Source organism: Aegilops tauschii, chromosome 6 (genome assembly GCF_002575655.3).
Source record: "Aegilops tauschii subsp. strangulata cultivar AL8/78 chromosome 6, Aet v6.0, whole genome shotgun sequence".
NCBI lineage: Eukaryota > Viridiplantae > Streptophyta > Magnoliopsida > Poales > Poaceae > Aegilops > Aegilops tauschii.
In genome coordinates, this window is record NC_053040.3 from 101,075,338 (window position 1) to 101,100,571 (window position 25,234).

A 25,234-nucleotide genomic window follows, 5' to 3' on the forward strand; every position below is an offset into this window, starting at 1 on the left:
AAGAGAGAAAAGGACCCCCTGGACCAGACGGCCCAGCTCGCAGCCAGGCCGGCCCACCTGGCCCATCCGGCCGGCCCAGCCGCCTCCCTCGGTCGCTCCCTCCCCTTCCCTGTTTCCCCGACCAGGGTCGGAACAGGGGCGCATCCCCGCCGGACCCCCTCGCCGGCGTCGAGGATAAGGCCGCCACACCCCCCGCCTCCTCGATCCCGCCTCCCACTCGCCCCCGCTCTCCCTCTCGGCCTTTGCGCCTCCCCCTCAGATCCACCTCCCTCTCCCCTTTGTTCCCCACCGCGTCCGAACGCCGCCATGGACCCGCCGCCGTGAAACACGCGGCCACAGCCATCGCCTCGCCTCGCGAGCGTGTCCGTCGTCTCCGCCATCGTCTTCCTCGTCGACCGGTGGCCGCAGCTGGAGCTCGGAGGCGCTGCTGCAACGGTCCCCTTCTTCCGCATCTCCTGTCGCCGCCGCTCTTCACCAACTCCGGCGACGACCCTCTACTGCTACTAAACCTTTCACCGGCCTCCGTGTGTGTCGCTCGGTGAGCTCCTCCGCCTCCCGCCCTCTCCGTTAGCTTCCTAGCGCACCGTAGCTAGTTTGCCACCGCGCCCGTTTCTATCCGCCACCGACGAGCTCGTGGCCGTCGCCACAACCGTTGTCTTGCTCGCCTGAGCCCGTCACCGTGTTCCTGGAGCTTCCAGGAACCCAACGCGCGCGCGCACATGCCTTCCCGTGCCCCCTAGCGCTGGATCCACTCACGCCCGACTCCGGCCGTCAGCCGATGTGCTCGCTGCCGTCGCTTCCGGCCACCTCCGGCCACGCCACCGCCACCACTAGACGTGGGGCACTCTCCTCGTTCAAACGCAAGAGGCGATGCTCGTCTTGGTGCCCCGTAGGCGAAACCCGACGCCCGCCGGCGTTCGGCCGCTGCGCGCGAGCTCGCCGGAGCTACTCCGGCGGCTCCGCTGAGCTGGCACACCTGGGGCCACCCCTGGGTCACTGCCTGGTGGCGCCGTGGGCCCGGCTGGCCCACTTGACCAGGGTCAAGATGCTGACTGGGCTGGTCCCAGCAGCTGACCAGTGGCCCCCACACTATAACTAATTAAATTAGTTAATCTAATTAATCTGGGCTAATTAGTCACTGACTACTGGGCCCCGCCCGCTAATTAACCCATTTAGTTAGTCTAAGCCCCCTGTTAGTGCACCTGTCAATGACATGTGGGTCCCACTGGACCCACAAGTCAGTTTTGACTCCAGTCAACCGCACTGTTGACTGCTAACATCACACATACGTCATGCTGATGTCATCCCATACTGTTCTGGATAATGTTGGATTTAAATAAATAGTTAAAATCAGAAAATGATTAAATCTTTAGAAAATCATATAAAATAATCCGTAATTCGGATGAAAATACTTTCTACATGAAAGTTGCTCAGAACGACGAGACGAATCCGGATACACAGCCAGTTCGTCCGCCACACATCCCTAACATATCGAACTCGAAACTTTCCCCCTCTGGTTCATCTGTCCGAAAACGCGAAACACCGGGAATACTTTCCCGGATGTTTTCCCCCTTTGCCGGTATCACCTAGTACCGCGTTTGGGCACACCTAGCATCACGCTTTGTCATGTCATGCATCGCCATGCATTTGTTTGCATTGTATTTATTGTTTCTTCCCCCTCTTCTCTCGCTAGACACCGAGACCGACGCCGCCGCTACCCAGTACGATTACGGTGTTGACAACCCCTCCTTCTCGGCTGAGCTTCCAGGCAAGCCCCCCCTTTGATCACCAGATATCGCCTATTCTACTCTCTACTGCATGCATTTGAGTAGTGTAGCATGTTACTGCTTTCTGTTAATCCTATCCTGATGCATAGCCTGTCCTTTCTACTACTGTTGTTACCTTTACCTACAATCCTACACTACTAGGAAAAGGCCTACTAGTGGCGCACCAGTTTTGCCTACTAATGGCGCATCACGCCGTGCGCCATTACTATCTGACTTACTAATGGCGCACCACATAGAAGTGCATCATTAGTAACAAAAAAATTTCAAATATTTTTTCATAATTTTTTTAATTTTTTTCTTAATCTCGGGTCAATATGCTTAATCTCAAGTCAAATCGCACTAAGTGGTCAAACTTCCCGGAAGGTCACCCATCCTCACACTACTGCAGCCCGAGCACGCTTAACTTCACAGTTCTATCCAACCCCAGCACCACCTCACTTAACATGCACTTGTTGATATATCTACCATATCAATCCTATTAAACCTTGTTGATGTGTAGGACTTTGTTCATGTTCATGAGTATGATGAAATTTTGAAAAATATTTCAAACTTCCCGGTCATATTACGTATCATTTTTTGAAAAAAAATTCCAAAAGAAAAATTCAACACCAATTTTTTTCTGTTACTAGTGGCGCACCTAGCAAACGGTGCGCCACTAGTAAGTTTGAATTTTTTTGATTTTTTTGCCTCTAGATCTTGAAAGCCCCGTAACTTTTTTTCTGTTTGGTTTTTGAGGATTTTGAAAATGTTTAACGGGGTTTCCCCAGTTAAATTCGGATGTAACTTTTCGAGTAGATGATTTTTCATATAAAAAACTTTTTAATCCGAGTTCGTATGCAAAAGTTATGCCCATTTTAAAAATTCCAGAGAGATTTTGCAAATAAAGTCGAAATTCATATTTGTAAATTTTCCCAACAACTAGACCACATATCACATGGGAAACTTATTTTATTTTATTTTTTTGACATTTCCATCATTTTCTTTCTTTTTAAACTGAAAAGGCGGTCCACGGGGGGGGGGGGGGGGTGCATTCGGTGAAATTTTTGGGTCAAGTTAGTAATGGCGCACCGTGGGAGTGGTGCGCCATTACTAGTTCCACTAGTAATGGCGCACCACTCCCACGTCAACTAGTAATGGCGCACCACTCCCACGGTGCGCCATTACTAGTTTTGAAAAAAATTAAAAAAAATTGAAAAAAAATTGAATTTTTTTTACTAGTGGCGCACCGTGGATGTGGTGCGCCATTACTAGTTTAACTAGTAATGGCACAATCCCCTAGTGCGCCATTACTAGTTTTGGAAAAAAATAAAAAAAATTGAAAAAAAAATTACTAGTGGCGCACCGTGGATGTGGTGCGCCATTACTAGTTTAACTAGTAATGGCGCACTATCCCCTGGTGCGCCATTACTAGTTTTGAAAAAAAAAAATAAAAAAAATTGTTACTAGTGGCGCACCGTGGATGTGGTGCGCCATTAGTATTTGGACACTAATGGCGCATCAACACATGGTGCGCCATTAGTATATAGTAGTGGCACACCACATGTCTGGTGGGCCATTAGTGTCCATATCATCTATAGCCCTTTTCCTAGTAGTGCTACATGCTTAGTATAGGATGCTAGTATTCCATCTGTGGCCCTACATTCTTGTCCGTCTGCCTTGCTATACTATCGGGCCGTGATCACTCGGGAGGTGATCACGGGTATATACTTATATACTTTACATGATACCTGTGGTGACTAAAGTCAGGTTGGCTCGTAGGAGTACCCGAGAGTGGATCTTGTGGCGGAGCGACAGGGCAGGTTGAGACCACCTAGGAGAGAGGTGGGCCTGGCCCTGGTCGGTGTCCGCGGTTACTTCAAAATAACACGCTTAACGAGTTCATGGTATTTGATCTGAGTCTGGCCATTTGGTCTATACGCACTAACCAACTACGCGGGAATAGTTATGGGCACTCGACGTCGTGGTATCAGCCGAAGCATTCGTGACGTCAACGACTGAGTGGCGCGCGCCGGATTGGACTGGAACGCCTGCTAGGCTAGGTCTGCTTTCGGCCGCGTTCGCAACGTGCAGGTGTGCAATGGGCGACGGGCCTAGACCCCTGCGCCATAGGAGTTAGACCGGCGTGCTGACCTCTCTGTTGTGCCTAGGTGGGGCTACGACGTGTTGATCTTCCGTGGCCGGGCATGATCCAGAAAAGTGTGTCCGGCCAAATGGGATCGAGCGTGTTGGGTTATGTGGTGCACCCCTGCAGGGAAGTTTATCTATTCGAATAGCCGTGTCCCTCGGTAAAAGGATGACCCGGAGTTGTACCTTGACCTTATGACAACTAGAACCGGATACTTAATAAAACACACCCTTCCAAGTGCCAGATATAACCCGGTGATCGCTCTCTAACAGGGCGACGAGGAGGGGATCGCCGGGTAGGATTATGCTATGCGATGCTACTTGGAGGACTTCAATCTACTCTCTTCTACATGCTGTAAGATGGAGGCTGCCAGAAGCGTAGCCTTCGACAGGATTAGCTATCCCGCTCTTATTCTGGCATTCTGCAGTTCAGTCCACCGATATGGCCCTTTACACATATACCCATGCATATGTAGCCTAGCTCCTTGCTTGCGAGTACTTTGGATGAGTACTCACGGTTGCTTTTCTCCCTCTTTTCCCCCTTTCCTTCTACCTGTTTGTCGCAACCAGATGCTGGAGCCCAGGAGCCAGACGCCACCGTCGATGACGACTCCTACTACCCCGGAGGTGCCTACTACTACGTGCAGCCCGCTGACGACGACTAGTAGTAGTTAGGAGGATCCCAGGCAGGAGGCCTGTGCCTCTTTCGATCTGTATCCCAGTTTGTGCTAGCCTTCTTAAGGAAAACTTGTTTAACTTATGTCTGTACTCAGATATTGTTGCTTCCGCTGACTCGTCTATGATCGAGCACTTGTATTCGAGCCCTCGAGGCCCCCTGGCTTGTATTATGATGCTTGTATGACTTATTTATGTTTTAGAGTTGTGTTGTGATATCTTCCCGTGAGTCCCTGATCTTGATCGTACACGTTTGCGTGCATGATTAGTGACGATTGAATCGGGGGCGTCACATTGGGCCTATTGGGCCCTAGTGAGAGAAGAGGAGGGGCAGCCAGGGCAGACGCGCGCCCCTCCCCCTCTAGTCCGAATTGGACAAGGAGGGGGGCGGCGCCCCCCTTTCCTTCTGTTCCTCTCTCCCTTCCCTCTCCTCTCCTACTCCTACTTGGAAGAGGGGAGTCATACTCCCGGTGGGAGTAGGACTCCTCATGGGGCGCGCCATAGGGGGCCGGGCCCCTCCCCCTCCTCCGCTCCTTTATATACGGGGAGGGAGGCACCCCTTGGAGACACAACAATTGACCATTGATCTCTTAGCCGTGTGCGGTGCCCCCCTCCACCATAATCCACCTCGGTAATATCATAGCGGTGCTTAGGAGAAGTCCTGCATCGGTAGCAACATCATCAACGTCATCACGCCGTCGTGCTGACGGAACTCTCCCTCGTAGATCTGGTAGATCGGAGTTCGTGGGACGTCATCGAGCTGAACGTGTGCTGAACTCGGAGGTGCCGTGCGTTCGGTACTTGGATCGGTCGGATCGTGAAGACGTACGACTACATCATCCGCGTTGTTCTAACGCTTCCGCTTTTGGTCTACGAGGGTACGTGGACAACACTCTCCCCTCTCGTAGCTATGCATCACCATGATCTTGCGTGTGCGTAGGAATTTTTTTAAATTACTACGTTACCCGACAGTGGCATCCGAGCCAGGTTTATGCATAGATGTTATATGCACGAGTAGAACACAAGTGAGTTGTCGGCGATACAAGTCATACTGCTTACCAGCATGTCATACTTTGGTTCAGCGGTATTGTTGGATGAAGCGACCCGGACCGACATTACACATACGCTTACGCGAGACTGGTTCTACTGACATGCTTTGCACACAGGTGGCTGGCGGGTGTCAGTTTCTCCAACTTTAGTTGAACCGAGTGTGGCTACGCCCGGTCCTTGTGAAGGGTAAAACAACACTAACTTGACGAACTACCGTTGTGATTTTGATGCGTAGGTAAGAACGGTTCTTGCTGAGCCCGTAGCAGCCACGTAAAACTTGCAACAACAAAGTAGAGGACGTCTAACTTTTTTTTGCAGGGCATGTTGTGATGTGATATGGTCAAGACATGATGGTATATTTTATTGTATGAGATGATCATGTTTTGCAACAGAGTTATCGGCAACTGGCAGGAGCCATATGGTTGTCGCTTTATTGTATGCAATGCAATCGCTCTATAATTGCTTTACTTTATCACTAAGCGGTAGCGATAGTCGTAGAAGCAATAGTTGGCGAGACGACAACGATGCTACGATGGAGATCAAGGTGTCGCGCCGGTGACGATGGTGATCATGACGGTGCTTTGGAGATGGAGATCAAAGGCACGAGATGATGATGGCCATATCATATCACTTATATTGATTGCATGTGATGTTTATCCTTTATGCATCTTATTCTGCTTTGATTGACGGTAGCATTATAAGATGATCTCTCACTAAAAATTTCAAGGTACAAGTGTTCTCCCTGAGTATGCACCGTTGCAAAAGTTTGTCGTGCCGAGACACCACGTGATGATTGGGTGTGATAAGCTCAACGTTCTTATACAACGGGTGGAAGCCAGTTTTGCACACGCAGAATACTCGGGTTAAACTTGACGAGCCTAGCATATGTAGATATGGCCTCGGAACACTGAGACCGAAAGGTCGAGCGTGAATCATATAGTAGATATGATCAACATAGTGATGTTCACCACTGAAAACTACTCCATTTCACGCGATGATCGGTTATGGTTTAGTTGATTTGGGTCACGTAATCACTTAGATGATTAGAGGGATGTCTATCTAAGTGAGGCTTCTTAAGTAATATGATTAATTGAACTTAAATTTATCATGAACTTAGTACCTGATAGTATTTTGCTTGTCTATGTTGTTGTAGATAGATGGCCCGTGCTGTTGTTCCGTTGAATTTTAATGCGTTCCTTGAGAAAGCAAAGTTGAAAGATGATGGTAGCAATTACACGGACTGGGTCCGTAACTTGAGGATTATCCTCATTGCTGCACAGAAGAATTACGTCCTGGAAGCACCGCTAGGTGCCAGGCCTGCTGCTGATGCTACTGGTGACGTTAATAACATCTGGCAGAGCAAAGTTGATGACTACTCGATAGTTCAGTGTGCCATGCTTTACGGCTTAGAACCGGGACTTCAACGACGTTTTGAACATCATGGAGCATATGAGATGTTCCAGGAGTTGAAGTTAATATTTCAAGCAAATGCCCGGATTGAGAGATATGAAGTCTCCAATAAGTTCTACAGCTGCAAGATGGAGGAGAATAGTTCTGTCAGTGAACATATACTCAAAATGTCTAGGTATAGCAATCACTTGATTCAACTAGGAGTTAATCTTCCGGATGATAGTGTCATTGACAGAATTCTTCAATCACTGCCACCAAGCTACAAGAGCTTCGTGATGAACTATAATATGCAAGGGATGGATAAGACAATTCCCGAGCTCTTCGCAATGCTAAAGGCTGCGGAAGTAGAAATCAAGAAAGAGCATCAAGTGTTGATGGTCAACAAGACCACCAGTTTCAAGAAAAAGGGTAAAGGGAAGAAGAAGGGGAACTTCAAAAGAATGGCAAACAAGTTGCTGCTCAGGAGAAGAAACCCAAGTCTGGACCTAAGCCTGAGACTGAGTGCTTCTACTGCAAACAGACTGGACACTGGAAGCGGAACTGCCCCAAGTATTTGGCGGATAAGAAGGATGGCAAGGTGAACAAAGGTATATGTGATATACATGTTATTGATGTGTACCTTACTAGAGCTCGCAGTAGCACCTGGGTATTTGATACTGGCTCTGTTGCTAACATTTGCAACTCGAAACAGGGACTACGGATTGAGCGAAGATTGGCTAAGGATGAGGTGACGATGCGCGTGGGAAATGGTTCCAAAGTCGATGTGATCGCCGTCGGCACGCTACCTCTACATCTACCTTCAGGATTAATTTTAGATCTAAATAATTGTTATTTGGTGCCAGCGTTAAGCATGAACATTATATCTGGATCTTGTTTGATGCGAGACGGTTATTCATTTAAATATGAGAATAATGGTTGTTCTATTTATATGAGTAATATCTTTTATGGTCATGCACCCTTGAAGAGTGGTCTATTTGTGTTGAATCTCGATAGTAGTAATACACATATTCATAATGTTGAAGCCAAAAGATGCAGAGTTGATAATGACAGTGGAACATATTTGTGGCACTGCCGTTTGGGTCATATTGGTGTAAAGCGCATGAAGAAACTCCATACTGATGGACTTCTGGAATCACTTGATTATGAATCACTTGGTACTTGCGAACCATGCCTCATGGGCAAGATGACTAAAACGCCGTTCTCCGGAACAATGGAGCGAGCAACAGATTTGTTGGAAATCATACATATTGATGTATGTGGTCCAATGAATACTGAGGCTCGCGACGGGTATCGTTATTTTCTCACCTTCACAGATGATTTGAGCAGATATGGGTATATCTACTTAATGAAACATAAGTCTGAAACATTTGAAAAGTTCAAAGAATTTCAGAGTGAAGTGGAAAATCATCGTAACAAGAAAATAAAGTTTCTACGATCTGATCATGGAGGAGAATATTTGAGTTACGAGTTTGGTCTACATTTGAAACAATGCGGAATAGTTTCGCAACTCACGCCACCCGGAACACCACAACGTAATGGTGTGTCCGAACGTCATAATCGTACTTTACTAGATATGGTGCGATCTATGATGTCTCTTACTGATTTACCGCTATCATTTTGGGGTTATGCTTTAGAGACGGCTGCATTCACGTTAAATAGGGCACCATCGAAATCCGTTGAGACGACGCCTTATGAACTGTGGTTTGGCAAGAAACCAAAGTTGTCGTTTCTTAAAGTTTGGGGCTGTGATGCTTATGTGAAAAAGCTTCAACCTGATAAGCTCGAACCCAAATCGGAGAAATGTGTCTTCATAGGATACCCAAAGGAAACTATTGGGTACACCTTCTATCACAGATCCTAAGGCAAGACATTTGTTGCTAAGAATGGATCCTTTCTAGAGAAGGAGTTTCTCTCGAAAGAAGTGAGTGGGAGGAAAGTAGAACTTGATGAGGTAACTGTACCTGCTCCCTTATTGGATAGTTGTTCATCACAGAAACCGGTTCCTGTGACACCTACACCACACTACAAAAAAAATACACTTCCGTGATGATACGTGTTTGTCACAGTAGGTCGCGTTTTTTGTCATGCATGTACATCCATGACAAATTTATGACAGAATCAAGATAGTCATACCTGTGATGTCGTAGAAGTGTTCCATGACATTACCAAAATTATCATCACGGAAGTGTCCACTTCCATGACGATAAGTCGCGCGTCACAGAAGTGCTTTCGTCAAGGGTGACCGACACATGGCATCCACCGTAATGGAACGCCGTTAAGCTATCGGGTCGGGTTTTGGATCCGATAACCCGTTAATAGCCATGACCAATGGGGATTTTCCACGTGTAAAATCATCATTGGCTGGAGGAAACACGTGTCGGCTCATCGTTGGGACAGATGTCATCCACTCATTGGACAGAAGGCGCCTATGATACGTCGACACGTGGCACGGCCCATCAAGTTTAAATGGGCCGGCCCAACTAAAGGCCCACAAGATTTTGCGGACCATAATGGGTCGGCCCAACTAAAGGCCCACGAGATTTTGCAGACCATAATGGGCTGGCCCAGCTAAAGGCCCACAAGATTTTGCAGGCCATAATGGGCCGGCCCAGGTAAAGGCCCACAAAATTCTTGCGGATCATAATGGGCCGGCCCAGCTAAAGGCCCACGAGATTTCGCCGACACTAATGGGCCGGCCTAGCTGTAGGCCCACAAGATTTTGAGGACCCTAGTAGGCCGGCCCATTAACTGGCTGCCATGTTTTGGGCCAAATGCCGGCCCATATTTGATCCGGTCCATTAATGGCCTGCCACGTTCCGGGCCTAATAATGGCCCATATGAGACCCAGCCCGTTAAAAGCCTCCCACGTTCTGGGCCAAATCACGGCCCAGATCAGGTCCGGCCCTTTAAGAGGCTTTGGCCTCAATTATGGCCCATATCAGATTGGGCCCGTTAACTGGACGCTATGCTTTTGGGCCCACTTGCTAAAGGCCCATTTAGTAATTCGGCCTGATATTAGTTTCGGCCTGTTAAGGGCCCGTTTAACATTTCGGCCCTATATTAATTTTGGCCTGTTAAAAGCCCGTCATATAGTTGGGCCTAACTACGGCCCGGTTTGCATCCGGCCTGCTCGCAGCCGATATCTGATTGGGCCAAACAAGGACCGAGACAATTTTGGCCTGTTAAAAGCCCGTGATTTGATTCGCACAATCATGGGCCGGGGTCCATTTCGGGCTGCTGCCGGCCCGTGAGCTGTTCGGCATGTTTCAGGCCCAACCTACTTCTCAGCCTCCTAAAAGCCCATTGAGTTTTCTTGCGAAAAGAGGGCCGGGGTTACTCGGCCTATTAAAGGCCCGAATCTACTAGTGGGCCAGTTTGACGAGGCCCATGATGCGGATCATACATCGTGATTGCATGATGGCCCGATTATGTACCCTAATTTTAGGGTTTGGCCGGTTTACTGCGAAGACAGGATATATATACAGTAAAATAACTGCAGCATCGTGAATAAAAAAAACCTAGACTATACAATAAAGAAATTACGGCATATTACATCCACTGGGCATCAAAGTTCGGCACTATGATAATAAAGCACAAGCAGACAGTAGATTACATACACTGGGCATCAAAGACCGCCACCAGTGCAAATAAACACGCCGACAAAATAATATACAAAACCAGCAACACTTCAATAGAGTTCAAGAAAGGTTAGCCCTGCTAGCGAGCTGCAGCGCAACCACCTGAGCAAGATGATGAGACTGCGCTTGTTCAACACTTATATCTTCCTCACTCTGAAAGATAAACAAGCAGACATATGACAGGTTTTGCACATAAAAGTATCAGTGCTGACAATTCATCACATTTCTTACTGACGAATAAAGTGACACAGTTTAAAATTGCATTAACACAATATGGTATTGTTCAGGTCAAGACATGGCAGGATATGACATTGTGAAGGAGTTGGCAGCTTCACGACACCACTGGATTACAGATCAAGAACTCATAAGTATCAATGGTTAGTGTGCTGTCAATTTATCCCATTTCAGATTGGCAAATAAAGAGACGGTTTAAATAATAGTAGAATGATATGACATTGTTCATAGTTAAGACATTGCAGAATATGACATTGTGTTGTAGTGGGTAGGTTCACCACACCACTGGATTACACTACTAGGAATACAGTTTTTAACGACGGTATATGTGATCGTTAATGGTTGGATTGTGGTCGTTAAAAGTCAGTAACGACCACCATCTGCTAGTCGTAGTAGGCTCCGTCGTTAAAAGTATAACGACCACGTACCTTTCGTGGTCGTTATTCTTATAACGACGGGATGGTGTGTCGTCGTCGATCCCTAGGCAATAACGACCACTTTTGTCGTCGCTAATAATAGTGGGATGGTGTGTCGATCCCAAGGCAATAACAACCACTTTTGTCGTCGCTAATAATGTTAGCATGCTGGCCAAAGTATCATTACCGACCACTCTCTTCACACTTTCATATCCTTTAGAACCACTTATATTATAACATTCCTTCAACAATCACTTTATGCAGCATCCAACATTTCAATATTAACATCCACATTAATATAGAAACAAAAGAATCTTAATTGAAAGGATCATAACCTCTTTTATTAATATAAGTACCAATATTCTGACATACAATTCTGAAACTAAAATATCTTGTAAGAAAATTGAGTCAAAAGCACTCCTTATATCACCAATGTATTTGAACATATCTATATGGAAAACGAGACAAGTAGAAAAGATAATATTTATTAGTCTTCAATAGAGGGACGCCATCGTTGTTTGAATGGATATCATTCTTCACCAGCGATTACAATGCCTCCTTATGCTTATATATATTCTGGTGGACCATCAGTCCTACAAAATGTTGATTAGTTTATGAAAGTCAGTCCATGTAAATAAATGGCATCAAGTATAATGACAAATAAAACCAATGTGTGAGAACAACTTACTTGATCATGTTGGCGTTCATGAGAACTATCAGTCAGAGATCTACCAGATAGAAGACGCTTAATTTCTGATACTTCTTGCGCCATCCCGTTGACCTTTTCTTCGAGTACTTGTTTCGCTTGCTCAGAAGCTTGAAGTTGAGAAACTAATTCAGCCTTACTTAATGCTGGTCCTCGCAAATCTCTTGCTCTAATTCCACCACGAAATCCAACTACGCGATCATGCCGCTTAGATGTGTCACATTTCTGCATGACTTCATCATTTGAAAGACCAGGATTCAACTGAACTATTGTCTTAATTTGTGCCTGAAGTGCCAACAGTAAGTTATTTGCATAAACTTCTATCTCTAAGTAGGAATTGTACACGTGATGTTCATTATGGAAGTTATGAATGTTAAATTAAGTCTTACATGTTTGGCGGAGGTTGTAGAATCAGGGAAGTCTGTACCCTTCTTGTGTGTCTCTGAAAATAGTTTATCCATACTCGGTGGCTTGTTTTCCTTTCCTCCCTGTTCCAACATAGGCAATTGACTATTATTAGTTGAAACAAAATGGCAAGACAACTCACACTGATCTTATATTATTGGAAATGAAAAACAAGAGAAGTCAAAGCATGTACCATGTCCCAAATTATCAGTCTAAAGGGTTTACTGCCAGATCGGTGAAGCATTTTGAGGTTAGCTCTGTTTTGGGTGTTTCTCTTGCTATTTTTCTGTAGTTAAAGAGGATTATATTGTCAACTGCACAAATGGTTGAAAATTAAGAGGCAACATTAAAACATACCAGAAACTCCCTGCTGAAAAATGCTCCTTGACAAGCCATTCCCAGTCATCCTTTGGAATATCTTTAGGTACCTTTTTCATAGCCTCCTGCATAGTCTTGTTGGGTTTCACAAAATGCCGGTGCAAGTCTCCACGCCAGTTGATCCAAAGTTTCTTGACATGGTCTAATATCTCATCTTTGTACACATCTATTGCAATGTTGTCGTCAATATTTTCGAACTTGTCCTAAATAGTTGTTCATAAAACAGAGTCTCATAAATACATCAGTATAGAAAATCAGATTATAATGCTAGAACTTTTAACCAAACATACCTTAATTGCATCAAATATATGTTTCCGAGCTGCATCAGTAATATTGGACCATTCCTTTACCCTCATCGGGGTAATTCTAGGATTACGGACAATTCTACCCAAGTGTCGTGCAAAACTTTTGGAAAGTGCACGGTTATTGTAAAACCGGACTTTAATTTTTTGGGACTCCATGAGATCAGCTACTTCCTTGCATTTATTTTTCCCACGGACCCTGCGCTTTTCACCTGTTTGAGGTCCTGCACCATTCGAAAGAAATATGTTAATCAAGTACAAAAAAAGAAAAACATTCAAGCTACAATTTATATTGTAGCGGTCCGACTGAAGTATCAACTAATCAAGTTGCATTGCTGAGCTTACTAGTCTTGGACGTAGCTGTAAGGTCATGGTTACCCCGCACTTCTTCATTTTCCAGATTTTCATCAACTAATTCAGTTGCATTGTTGTGCTTACTGGTCTTTGAGGTACCTGCAAAGCCATGGCTATCCTGGGATTCTTCACTTTCCAGATATTCATTACCCATTAATTCATCTGCACCATTTGCACCATCTGAAAATATACAACAAATCGGTCAGCATGGTGGATGAAGGAAAAATGAAAAAATTGAAGTTTTTCATACCATGAAAATCATGCATATCATTTCCCATGTCACCATCATTGCTGGTATCAGCTTCATCACTCATAGCTGCAATATATTATGAGTTACTTGAAGACAATAAAGCTTAGAAACAATTCTTGGTACAATATATGGTACTTAGAAACTCACTTCCAGAATCATCAGCATCCCAATTTGTAGTAAACAAGATTGGTGTATTTGTTGCCGCGTCATTTCCATCTATGAAAACAAGCAACCGCATTATATCATCCTTTAGTAGATAGCTTGAATAATATTTTTATGTTTCTGTAGTACCTTTTGCAGCTAACTCATACTTTTTCCACAGTTCCTCTTCTTGCAAATGAGGCTTGTGAGTAACCCTTTTTCTGCTGAAATCTGCTATTTGACTTGATTTCTCTGGCAAGGTCCGCCTAGCAATACCCTGGTGTACAAGTCCAGACTTATTCAACTGTGAGGAGCATCTTTCCCGAGCTAATGCTGTCAAGTTTCCATACCTGTGCTAACTCATTGTGATACCCTACACATATAGCGTTAGTTTGAAGTGTGCACAAAGGCTATACAAAGTAAAATTGAATTAAATAAGTGAATATTGATATACTGATAATGAATTATTGAATGCTAAATCAAATTAAGTAAGTACAGAACTACTTGTGTCACTATTTATTAATAAGGTAAAAGCAAAAATATGAAGCAAATCGATTGCTATAGATTAAGAGTTGCATAAACTAGTGTCATCATGTTGTTCTCTTTCTACGTGATGTTGATGTCGAATTTTGAAGCAAGTCGTCTTCATCGCCATTGTCAGGTTTAGCTTCAGAGGCTTCATCATCAGACTGTCCATGTGGTACACTATAAGCATGACGTGATGGATTTTTCACGACTGCGTGCCATCCTTTTATAAGATTGTCCTTGACAAAAAATACTTGAGAGACTTGGCTAGCTAGAACGAAAGGCTCATCTGTCAGAAGCAAATGCTGCAGGTTAAGACTAACGATTCCATGCTTGTTGTGTTTCTTCATCCCATGCTCTTTGTCAAATACGACAATCCAGTTGCAACGGAATAATGTCACATGCCTTCCACCTAAGTATTGCAGTTCGACTATCTCTGTCAATATGCCATAATATTCTACTGTATTACCATTATCCCCTTGTTCTGAAAGTACAACCACCCCACTGTTCTGTGTGCAGAGGTGTCTATCTCGACTTTGAACACGATATCTGAATCCATTCATGTCATAGCCAGTAAAACATGTTACATTTTCCAATGGACCACGTGATAGTGCCAAAAGGTCTTCGGTGAGCTCACTCTTATCATGTTTGTGCAAGCTGGCTACCTATGCAGTGAAAAATAGCTATGTTAACATCTTCACACAGAAATACTGAAATGTACGTGCACATGTATGTACATACAGACTTTATTCTGGAATCTTTACCTTCTCTTTGAACCACTGATTGAACTTCTGGTTCCACGTGGTGGTAAATGATTGCAGTGAACATCCATCTTGACTACTGGAGTACTCACTACAATAATACAAAGCTTAATTGATATGGGCATGCAAAAAGTTGACTAAGTACTTAACAAGTGAACCGAATAATCAATACCTGATATATGGTTGAACTTCATCACAATTTCTCAAAACATAAATATGAGCTTGCTCTGCTTCAAGAAGATTAAGATCTCTAGGTTTACGACCATCGGATGGCCTTCCATACGGATTGAATATTGACAAATAATAGTTGTCATCCCCTGGTGCATCATTGATTCTGCCTGGTCGGTTATGCTTTGTCTCGACATCATCCAAATACCTAGAGCACAATGTAATGAACTCTTTTGCAATGTATCCCTCTGCAATGGAAGCCTCAGGTCGTGCCAAATTTCGCACTAGCGATTTCAGACACTTTATTTGTCTCTCAAAGAGATACATCCACCGATATATTGTAGGTCCACCAACAAGAGCCTCATTATCCAAATGAACAGGCAGATGCATCATGATATCAAAAAAGGATGGTGGGAATTCCTTTTCAAGCTTACATAGTGTCACAGGTATTTGGGCCTGCATTTCATTAAGTTCTTCTACTGAAAGTGATTTGGAGTTTAATTTGCAAAAGAATTGTGAAAGCTCAACCAGAGGGTCATAAATATTCTAGGGAACAAGTCCACGCAGTGCAAGAGGAAGTAAATGATTTAGCATAACATGGCAGTCGTGGCTCTTCAGTCCTGAATTTTTTTTCTCTTTCATATTAGTGCCGCAGCCAAGGTTTGAACAAAATCCATCTGGAACTTCGAGGTCCTTAAAAAACCGAAGGAACAAAATCTTATTGGGTGGAAGCAAAGTGAAAGGCGCAGATGGAAAAGTAGGCTTGTCCCCTTCCTTGTCCGGATGCATACCTGGCCTTATTTTCATTAGTTGCAAATCGCGCCGAGAATTTATGTTATCCTTCGTTTTACCTTTGACATCCATATTGCCATGATGCTATCACATATATTCTTTTCTATATGCATGACATCAAGGTTATGGCGCAACAAGAGAGTTTTGAAATATGGCAAATTACAAAATATACTTCTTTTGTTCCAGCTATCTCCTCTTTCATCGTGGGACACCTTTGTCTTCTTACTTGCATCTTTAGACAAGATAATCCCCTCTAGATCAGCCACTTGGTCCATCACATTTTGTCCTGTTAAGGGTGTTGGTGGTTCTCTGGTTTCTGTGGTACCATCAAAAGATTTTTTATCTTTCCTCCACCTATGGTTTTTATGAAGAAAGCGTCGATGCCCCATGTAACAGAACTTCCCACCTTTTTAAGCCTTAATGAACAAGTCCCACTGTGGCATACTGGACAAGCCAATTTTCCTTTTGTGCTATATCCAGAGAGGTTGGCATAACCAGGGAAGTCATGGACCATCCACAGAAGTGCTGCACGCAGTGTGAAACTTGTTTTCGTTGATGCATCATAAGTGTCAACACCCTCGTTCCATAGTTCAATAAGTTCCTCTACAAGTGGTTGCAGATAAATATCAATTGCATCACCAGGACCATCAGGCCCTGGAATCAACATGGACAACATCACATTTTCTTGTTTCATGCACATCCATGGGGGCAAATTTAGGGGAACAAGGAATACGGGCCAGATGCTATGAGATGTTCGCATTGTTTTATATGGTTGGAAGCCATCAGAAGAGAGACAAAACCTAAGATTGTGAATTTCTTTTGCAAATGGGATGTTTTTTGCATCAAAATATTTCCAAGCTTTCGAGTCAGCAGGGCATCTAATGACACCATCATCTACCCTGCCCTCCGCATGCCACCTAAAGGATTCAGTAGTTTTGTGGCACATGAACATCCTTTGCAGCCTTGGCTTTAAGGAAAACTACCGCATAGTTTTTTGTGGAATCTTCTTCCCTTTTGCCGAGTGCAGAGTGGTGCCTGTGCGCTTGTCTTCTTTCCATCTAGATGCCCCACACACCTTGCACGACTCCGCATTTATATCTTCTTTCCAGTAGAGCATGCAATGATTCGTGCAAGCATCAATTTTCCTATAACTCAGTCCTAGTTCCTGAATAGTTTTTTTCGCTTCATAATAAGAATTTGGCAAAGTAGAGTTCTGTGGTAGGAAAGCCTTCCGCAGATATACCAACAACATGGTGAAGGACTTGTTGCTCCACTTTCCCAAATTCTTAATGTGAAGCAAGTTAACTAGTGCAGATAATTTAGTGGTACTAGAACCTTCATAAAGTGGCTGGTTGTAGTTGTCAAGCAATTTATAAAACTTTGCTGCTTCATTATTTGGTTCCTCTTCGTTAGTTGGTGGTGTCGTTGTTTGCTCAGTTGGACTATTATTTTGAGGAAACAGATCATGCAACAAATCTTGCATTGGGTCATATCCATCTGCACTCTCTGCTTGCATTTCTTCATCGCCTTGACCTTCAGAAACTGTTTGAGGTTCCCTCGCAACTTCACCATGATGGTACCAAAAGGTATAATTTCTCAAAATTCCGTACACTTTCAGGTGAGCAGAACAATGCACGAGGATGAGAGTCTGTGTTGCAGCATTTGACGCATGGACATCGAATTTCATTCTCCCTGCCTGCTTGGCTGAACGCATAGTCAAGGAAATTCTCTACCCCTTCTAGGTATTCATCATCTAATCGCTCATCCACTAGTCTCATCCATATCTTACTTGGAGCCATCTCCAAATATATATTACTGTTTTAGTACGTAGTTATCCTGCATTTATGTTATTCGATGTAAGACATATCAGACTATAAAATAAATCATAGTGTGTATGATCTATAGATGAATGGATTGTACTGAACATGGCATAACAAAATTCTAAATCGTAATAAGCAAACAAATTCTACCTACATATTTTGTAATCAAGATCAACAACAGTGCATCAAGGTTCCATGAGAAAAAACAGAGCAAGGAGGAATACGAAAAAACAGAGCAAGGAGGAATACGAACCAAGCTGCTGCGGAGTTGCGTTGGCGACCGGTGATGTGCAGGCGGCAGCGTGGGCGCACCGGGGTCGAGGCTAACCAGCGACGTGGAGGCGGCAGCCCGGGCGCGCCGGGGGTCCAGGCGACCGGCGATGTGCTGGCGGCAGCGCGGGCGTACCGGGTCGAGGCTACCGGCGACGTGCAGGTAGCATCGCGTATGCGCCGGAGTCGAGGTGACTGGCGAGGTGCGACCTGCAGCGTGGAGAGGCGTAGAACACAAGGAAGGAGATGCGATCTATGGACTATGGAGGTGTTGAATTGAGCAGGGCAGGGGAGGCGAAGAGAAAGAGGCGCAGGGAGATGAGATCCTAACAGATTAAATAGTTATTCCCTGTTACGAAGGGTTATCTAGTCGAAATTGCCAGCAGTTTGCGCCAAAAAAATTCAGCCGTCCCGCTCTCTTTACTCGAGAACCAAAAATATTTATGCCTAGTTTTGTGCTACAAAATCTGAGGATTTGGTCTAAAAAATGAGGATTTCAACTTTTGAAAGGCACAGTGGCCTCTACCTCCCTGTACTTTTAGGTATACCTTCTGAAACCAATTGAGTCAAGCACAAACTCTGTTCATAGGTTGACAAGAAAGAATGCAGGCGTGGTGGTTTCAGTGTACTTTGACACACACGAAACAGGGGAAAACTGATAGGTTCAGTTTCAGATACAGAAGCACACAATTTTGACACAATGGATTCCTTTTTCTCTTTTCTTTTTTCTTACATCGACTATGCCAAGCAATGAATGGAACAACTCCTATTTATAAGTTTCTCAGCACTGCAAGCAACCCACTTGCTTTTGCTGCAACAAATGCATGCAAAAGCCTGAAATTAGCTTCGCCAACATGTACACGCAGGGCACACCTGCACTTAACTTGCAAGTTGCAGCCGATCTGCCACAATCACTTCACATTGCAATAGGAATTGTTTGACTACAATCAGGTTTAAGCTAACATGGTGATGCTTTGGCATCCATAATGCCTGGTGATCTGAAGGTACTGGTGCAGATCAAATTCATTGGTGAAACCCTGTCCATGACATCGCCAAAATACAGTGCCTATTTCTAAGCACATGCATATATTTGTACCGTATAATACAATGTCAGCGGATATGAAGATCCATTTATGGATAGGAAAATATTTGAAAGTCAGTCTCTTGTTCATAGCCTGACATATGAATGACAAGAACAAATGTTACAAATAAAAGGCACTAATGTTGAATTCTGCTGCCGATGAGCCAAACTTGAAAAACTAACAATAATACTGTTCTCTAGCAAACAATATTTATTTTTCAACGATCTTGTCGTAGTCAGGAATATAAATTCGCAAAAATTCTCTACGTATTTTGTTCAGATTACTCTTATGCCTAGGTGCATTCCTGGCTCTTGCTTCCCTCCTCAATGCAGCATCACTAGCACGCCTTTCATTAAATTCCTTCCTGACCTTCTGGTATACTTCATCTTGTTTGTCTTCTTCCTCGGAGTCTTCAACAACTTGCCTACGCAGGTACTCAATAGAGTCTTCATCGACATCGGTTATCGAGACATCGCTGCTACGTTCTTCATCTGGAGACTCTTCTGCCTACTGATTAATTGTATCTAGAACAAACTCAACCATTCTGTCTCCTTGCACGTTCTGGTTCTTTGAATCAGGAGCAAAATCAACAATCAGTTCTTCTTTTACCTTAGGATATATTGAACTATATTGAATCTGGAGGAGAATTAATGATTAAGTTATGTACCTCTTGATCCGTAGTATGGTGAGTAAACTCAACCATGGAATCCGCTTGCTCCATCAAGTGCATCTCTACCGAGCTTGGCGAGGAGTCGCGGTGGCCGGGAGAATTGTGTGGTTCAGCAGAGGCGCCGGACGGAGATGGATGGGCATGAACGACCATGCAGGCTTCCATCGGGATGTTGTGCAAAAATGAGGAACGCGAGGACTAACTAATAGGATTAGGAGCAGATTAGATTAGTTGGGGCTGGAGAGATTTACCGCCAATATTTGGAGAACCCGCCAACATTAGTTGGGATGTTTGCGAGGGAGAGATAAAGGAGAGAAGAGTTTTTTCTTTTCTTTTTGAACACAAGGAGAGGGAGTTTGTTAGAGTTGACCACGTACATGCAAACCCCATAATAGTAACGACCGCTCACCTAGTGACGGGCAGACCCATGGTTGTTGAATGTATTACGTAGATTGGTTTCCACCACGGGGGGACTCCACTCGGGTATTCAACGACCAAGAGTTTTTGGGCACCGTCGTTAATGCCAGTATTTGTAGTAGTGTTACAGATGAAGAACAGAAGCATACATGCAGTGCAAAAGAAGATCACTTGCTCTGTCTAGTTTAATTTACATGGTATGAAGAAGGAACTTGGTTGTACAACTGAAAACTTAAATTGAGAAGGACAAACTTTTGTTTATGAACTACATAATAAACTTTAAACATGCAATTTGATGCAAACACCAAAAATAAACAGCTGTTGCAGTCATGCCTAACCAAACATACACAACAAAGTTTGAAGGCTTGAGAAGGACAAACTTACATTACTGGTGAAGACAGGCTCTATAAAGCCCTTGTCCATGCTGATGGGGGGGGCAATTCAAGAAGTTTACCATAGAATCTTCTTCATAAGCATTGCCTTTATTCTACATTTTGTTAAGAGTAAATATAGATGTGATAATATACGAAAAAATGGAGAATATTTAAGATAAGATGAAGAGTGATGCTACATAACCAAGTAGCTATAAATGTATGTGCAGCGATATAGGCAAAAGGCACAGCCAAGAGCAATGCACAGCTAAACTTCTTCAGTACCAACCTTATGGTAAGAGTAAATATAGATCTGATGTGTAGAAAATGGAGGGCAAAGGAAAATAAGCTACAGAGTGACAGTACATGAACAACTACCTGTCAATATAAGTACACTGATAAAGGACATCATGTACTTACAAGAACAATGCAGAGCTAAAAAAATCATTGGCATTGGATATATTCTACACTGATGTAACCATTCATACAGATCCGATAATTTGGAGCGAACAATTGATAAGCAAGCTATCATGCATACTGCTGTCACATAATGAACAAGGTATGTATGCAAGTATAGTGATATAGGACAACAGGTACTAACAAGAGCAAAGCAGCGGGCAACATATTTGCGATATCCTGTCGTTCTTTTCAAACCGGAATTCTTCTTCGAGCAGATTTCCTGCAAAAAAGATCCGTAAGGCACATGCGGAAAAGTAGAAGTTCAAATTGTCATTTGATTTCATAGACAGTAGCTCATCCTGGGAACAAGACCAGTGCATAACAAGGTTTTTCCATTCAATGTCTTCTAAATTTAGCACAGGAGACTTCACCAGAAATTCGTTTGTAGACTTGCCATCAAAGTGTGATTTCCTCAGGTAACACCGATACTGCTGCAATGCTTCCTTGAAAAGCACAAGCAATCTTTGCTCGTCATGACTATCCAGATTGACCCTCGCCTAGTTACAACAATGTAATGCAAATCATTGATGTGTTCGATCAGCAGAAAACAGGAAAATAATAACCATGAATAATAGCACTTACACGTAAGTTGGACAGGAAGATGTGAAAATGGTGTTTGTCTTCACTATAATCTTCCCATGATGGGAATATATGCACGTAGTCCCTAACACCATTGAAAGCATTGTCTTTTAAACTGGGAATAAATGGAATGGGGTTCCAATCTGCAGGAATTGGCCATCTCTGCAGTTGGGATAGGTCTTCGGCCGGTGGACTTGCTGTACTTTTTGCTGGAGTGGGATTTTTCTGTGGTACAGCTGGTGCTATGGAAAATGAAATCGGTATACCTTTTGCTGGAGTGCAGGTCCTGTGTGGTGGGGCTAGTGGTGTGGCCAGTGAAGTATGGGTACAGTCTGCTGGAGTCGGTCCTACGTTTAGTGTCACTGGTTGTACAGCCAATATAAGTGGGGCGCTGTCTGATTTCTCCGGCACCACCACGTATTTCAAGGACTTTGCTGGTACTCCTTCAGGTTCGACAATCACCCTCTGTCACGCCCAAGATGCGACCCTATCCTAAAGGAACACGAAGGTCCCACCAAGGATAGAAGCACATCTTGAAGACGCTTTTGCGAGGTGGATATCATTACATCAACATTACATAATATTTGGGGATACATACAAGGCATACCAATGCCGCAAGAATACATCAATACATCATACATAAGCTCAACATCCGACTACGGATGAAACATAAACAGAAACTCAAACAACATCCACCCTGCTAGCCCAGGCTGCCGATCTGGAACCTATCCCCTGATCGAAGAAGAAGCAGAAGAAGAACTCCAAAACAGATAAACATCGCTCTCGCGTCATGATCATCGTAAAACCTGTACCTGCAACTGGTGGTGTAGTAATCTGTGAGCCACGAGGACTCAGCAATCCCATTACCATGGGTATCAAGACTAGCAAAGCTTAATGGGTATGGAAAGGATAAGTGGTGAGGTTGCAGCAGCGACTAAGCATGTATGGTGGCTAACTTACGCACATGAGAGCGAGAAGAGAAGCAAAGGAACGGTCGTGAAACTAACAATGATCAAGAAGTGATCCCGAACTCCTACTTACGTCAAACATAACCCAGAAACCGTGTTCACTTCCCGGACTCCGCCGAGAAGAGACCATCACGGCTACACACGCGGTTGATGCGTTTTAGTTAAGGTCAAGTGTCAAGTTCTCTACAACCGGATATTAACAAATTCCCATCTGCCACATAACCGCGGGCACGGCTTTCGAAAGATAATACCCTGCAGGGGTGTCCCAACTTAGCCCATAATAAGCTCTCATGGTCAACGAAGGATATTCCTTCTCCCGGGAAGACCCGATCAGTCTCGGAATCCCGGTTACAAGACATTTCGACGATGGTAAAACAAAACCAGCAAAGCCGCCCGATGCGCCGACATCCCGATAGGAGCTGCACATATCTCGTTCTCAGGGCAACACCGGATGAGCAATCCGTACAACTAAAACCAGACCTCAAGTTTCCCCGAGGTGGCGCTACAAGGGGCTCTAGTTCGGACCAACACTTAGACAAGCATTGGCCCGGGGGGGCTAAATAAAGATGACCCTCGAGAGAGCGACTCCCAAGGGAAAAGTAGGTGGTGGTGAGGCAAATGGTAAAACCAAGGTTGGGCCTTGCTGGAAGAGTTTTATTCAAAGCGAACTGTCAAGAGGGTCCCATAAATCACCCAACCGTGTAAGGAACGCAAAATCCGGGAACATAACACCGGTATGACGGAAACTAGGGCGGCAAGAGTGGAACAAAACACCAGGCATAAGGCCGAGCCTTCCACCCTTTACCAAGTATATAGATGCATTAATAATATAAGAGATATTGTGATATCCCAACATAAACATAATCCAACATGGAGCAATCTTCATCTTCACCTGCAACTAGCAACGCTATAAGAAGGGCTGAGCAAAGCGGTAACATAGCCAAAACAACGGTTTGCTAGGAAGGGTGGCATAGGTTAGAGGTTCATGGCAATTTGGAAGGCTTGAAAAGCAAGTGAATAGGTAGCGCAGCATAGCGATAGAACGAAGCAACTAGCATAGAAATGATAGTAATGAGATCCAAGGTGACGGTCATCTTGCCTGAAATCCCGCTAGGAAGAATAACGAGTCCATGAAGAAGATGAAGCCACGAAGACGAACGAATCCTCACGATCGCAACGACACGGGAACTATCGAGAAGAAGCACACAACATGGTAAACACACCACACATGAACAAGGCATGATGCTCAAACAAGAATGATGCATGATAAGGCTAAATGAAGCTACTCATGACAAGAGATGATGCATACAAGATGAACACATCAAGGCAAGTTTAAATGAGGCCGGAAACAACATATAACAAATCCGGTAAGTCCTCATATGCAAATTTCGAAATTGGTCCAGAACTGAATAAACATTAAGTTGAAGTTGTTAAACAGCAAGTTAAAGAGCACCATGATGATCTACACGAAATTCTAGTCAAGTTACATATAAAGTTCATTAGATTCGGAGCTACGGCCTAGAAGATATGAGCAAAACAAGTTAAACATGGCATTGATGCAAAATGCATACAAACATCAAGCAAACACCTCAAAACAAGGATGCAACATGATAATATGAAGCTACATGCAAAATTAAGCAAGTTTCATATAGAGTATGCTCAAAACGGAGCAACGGTGCAACACATACACTCCAAACAATATATTTTTACAGGTGAAAAAACAAGGCATGGACATGATATACAGGTAAAGCACAATAAAACATGAACACTGAGCTATCTCCAGAAATCACTAGATCAAGCTCAAAAGGACATGGCAAGATTGCAAATAATAACAGATTCACAGACTTGGTAGAAATACTGGACATGGCAGAAATAATATCAGGTTGCAATGTTTAGAGCTATGAAGAAACAAGCTACAGGAACCTACCATGGCAAAAAAGGCATGGCATGAATCTACTCAAAGCATATAACAAATGTCCCTTACTGACCATAAGCCAAAAAGGCACAGAACATATGATGGCAGCCATGTAAACATAGCAAGTTTCGTTAACAGGTTTCAGACACAGCAGAAAACAGAGTATGGCAGAAACAATAATATGAAGGCATCTTGGTGAGCTTGATGCACTCATCACAAGGCAATGCATGACAAGAAAAGCATACCTACAGCAAGATGGCATGTTTATGAAGCTAACCATGGCAAGAGCAAGTACATAGCATGAAAGGATCAACTACAACAAGCTTGGCAACATTGAATAACACGTAGACAATCTGCCAGGAACATTTTATAGCAAAAGTAGAGCAAGATTGAGACATGCTATGGCACTCCATAATTGCAACCAAGGGCATGAATGGATCAATTACAACAATATCTACAAAACATCCTTACTTAACATCTCCAAAATATGCATGGATCTTTCTGTAGCATCAAGTTTACATGGCAACAAAATAACAGCAGACAAGAACTTGGAGAAATCACCAAGTC

At 43.9% G+C, this 25,234-nt stretch overlaps 1 protein-coding gene across 2 annotated transcripts; it reads right to left on the bottom strand.

The window, feature by feature from the left end:
- Nucleotides 1–11,703: 11,703 nt before the first annotated feature.
- On the bottom strand, nucleotides 11,704–17,905 carry LOC120966211 (uncharacterized). Of its 2 annotated transcripts, XM_040392040.3 has the most exons (10): nucleotides 15,329–17,905; nucleotides 15,160–15,247; nucleotides 14,021–15,060; nucleotides 13,877–13,945; nucleotides 13,730–13,795; nucleotides 13,471–13,659; nucleotides 13,114–13,349; nucleotides 12,803–13,026; nucleotides 12,023–12,731; nucleotides 11,704–11,927 (listed from the first exon to the last, which is right to left on the bottom strand). In XM_040392040.3, coding segments are annotated over exons 5-9 (714 nt in total). In that variant the 5' UTR covers nucleotides 13,794–13,795; nucleotides 13,877–13,945; nucleotides 14,021–15,060; nucleotides 15,160–15,247; nucleotides 15,329–17,905; the 3' UTR covers nucleotides 11,704–11,927; nucleotides 12,023–12,730. The 2 variants fall into 2 exon arrangements, with proteins under 2 accessions (XP_040247974.1, XP_073357196.1); XM_073501095.1 differs by lacking the exons at nucleotides 11,704–11,927; nucleotides 12,023–12,731; nucleotides 12,803–13,026; ... (1 more) ...; nucleotides 13,471–13,659; nucleotides 13,730–13,795.
- Between the last annotated feature and the right edge of the window lie 7,329 nt (nucleotides 17,906–25,234).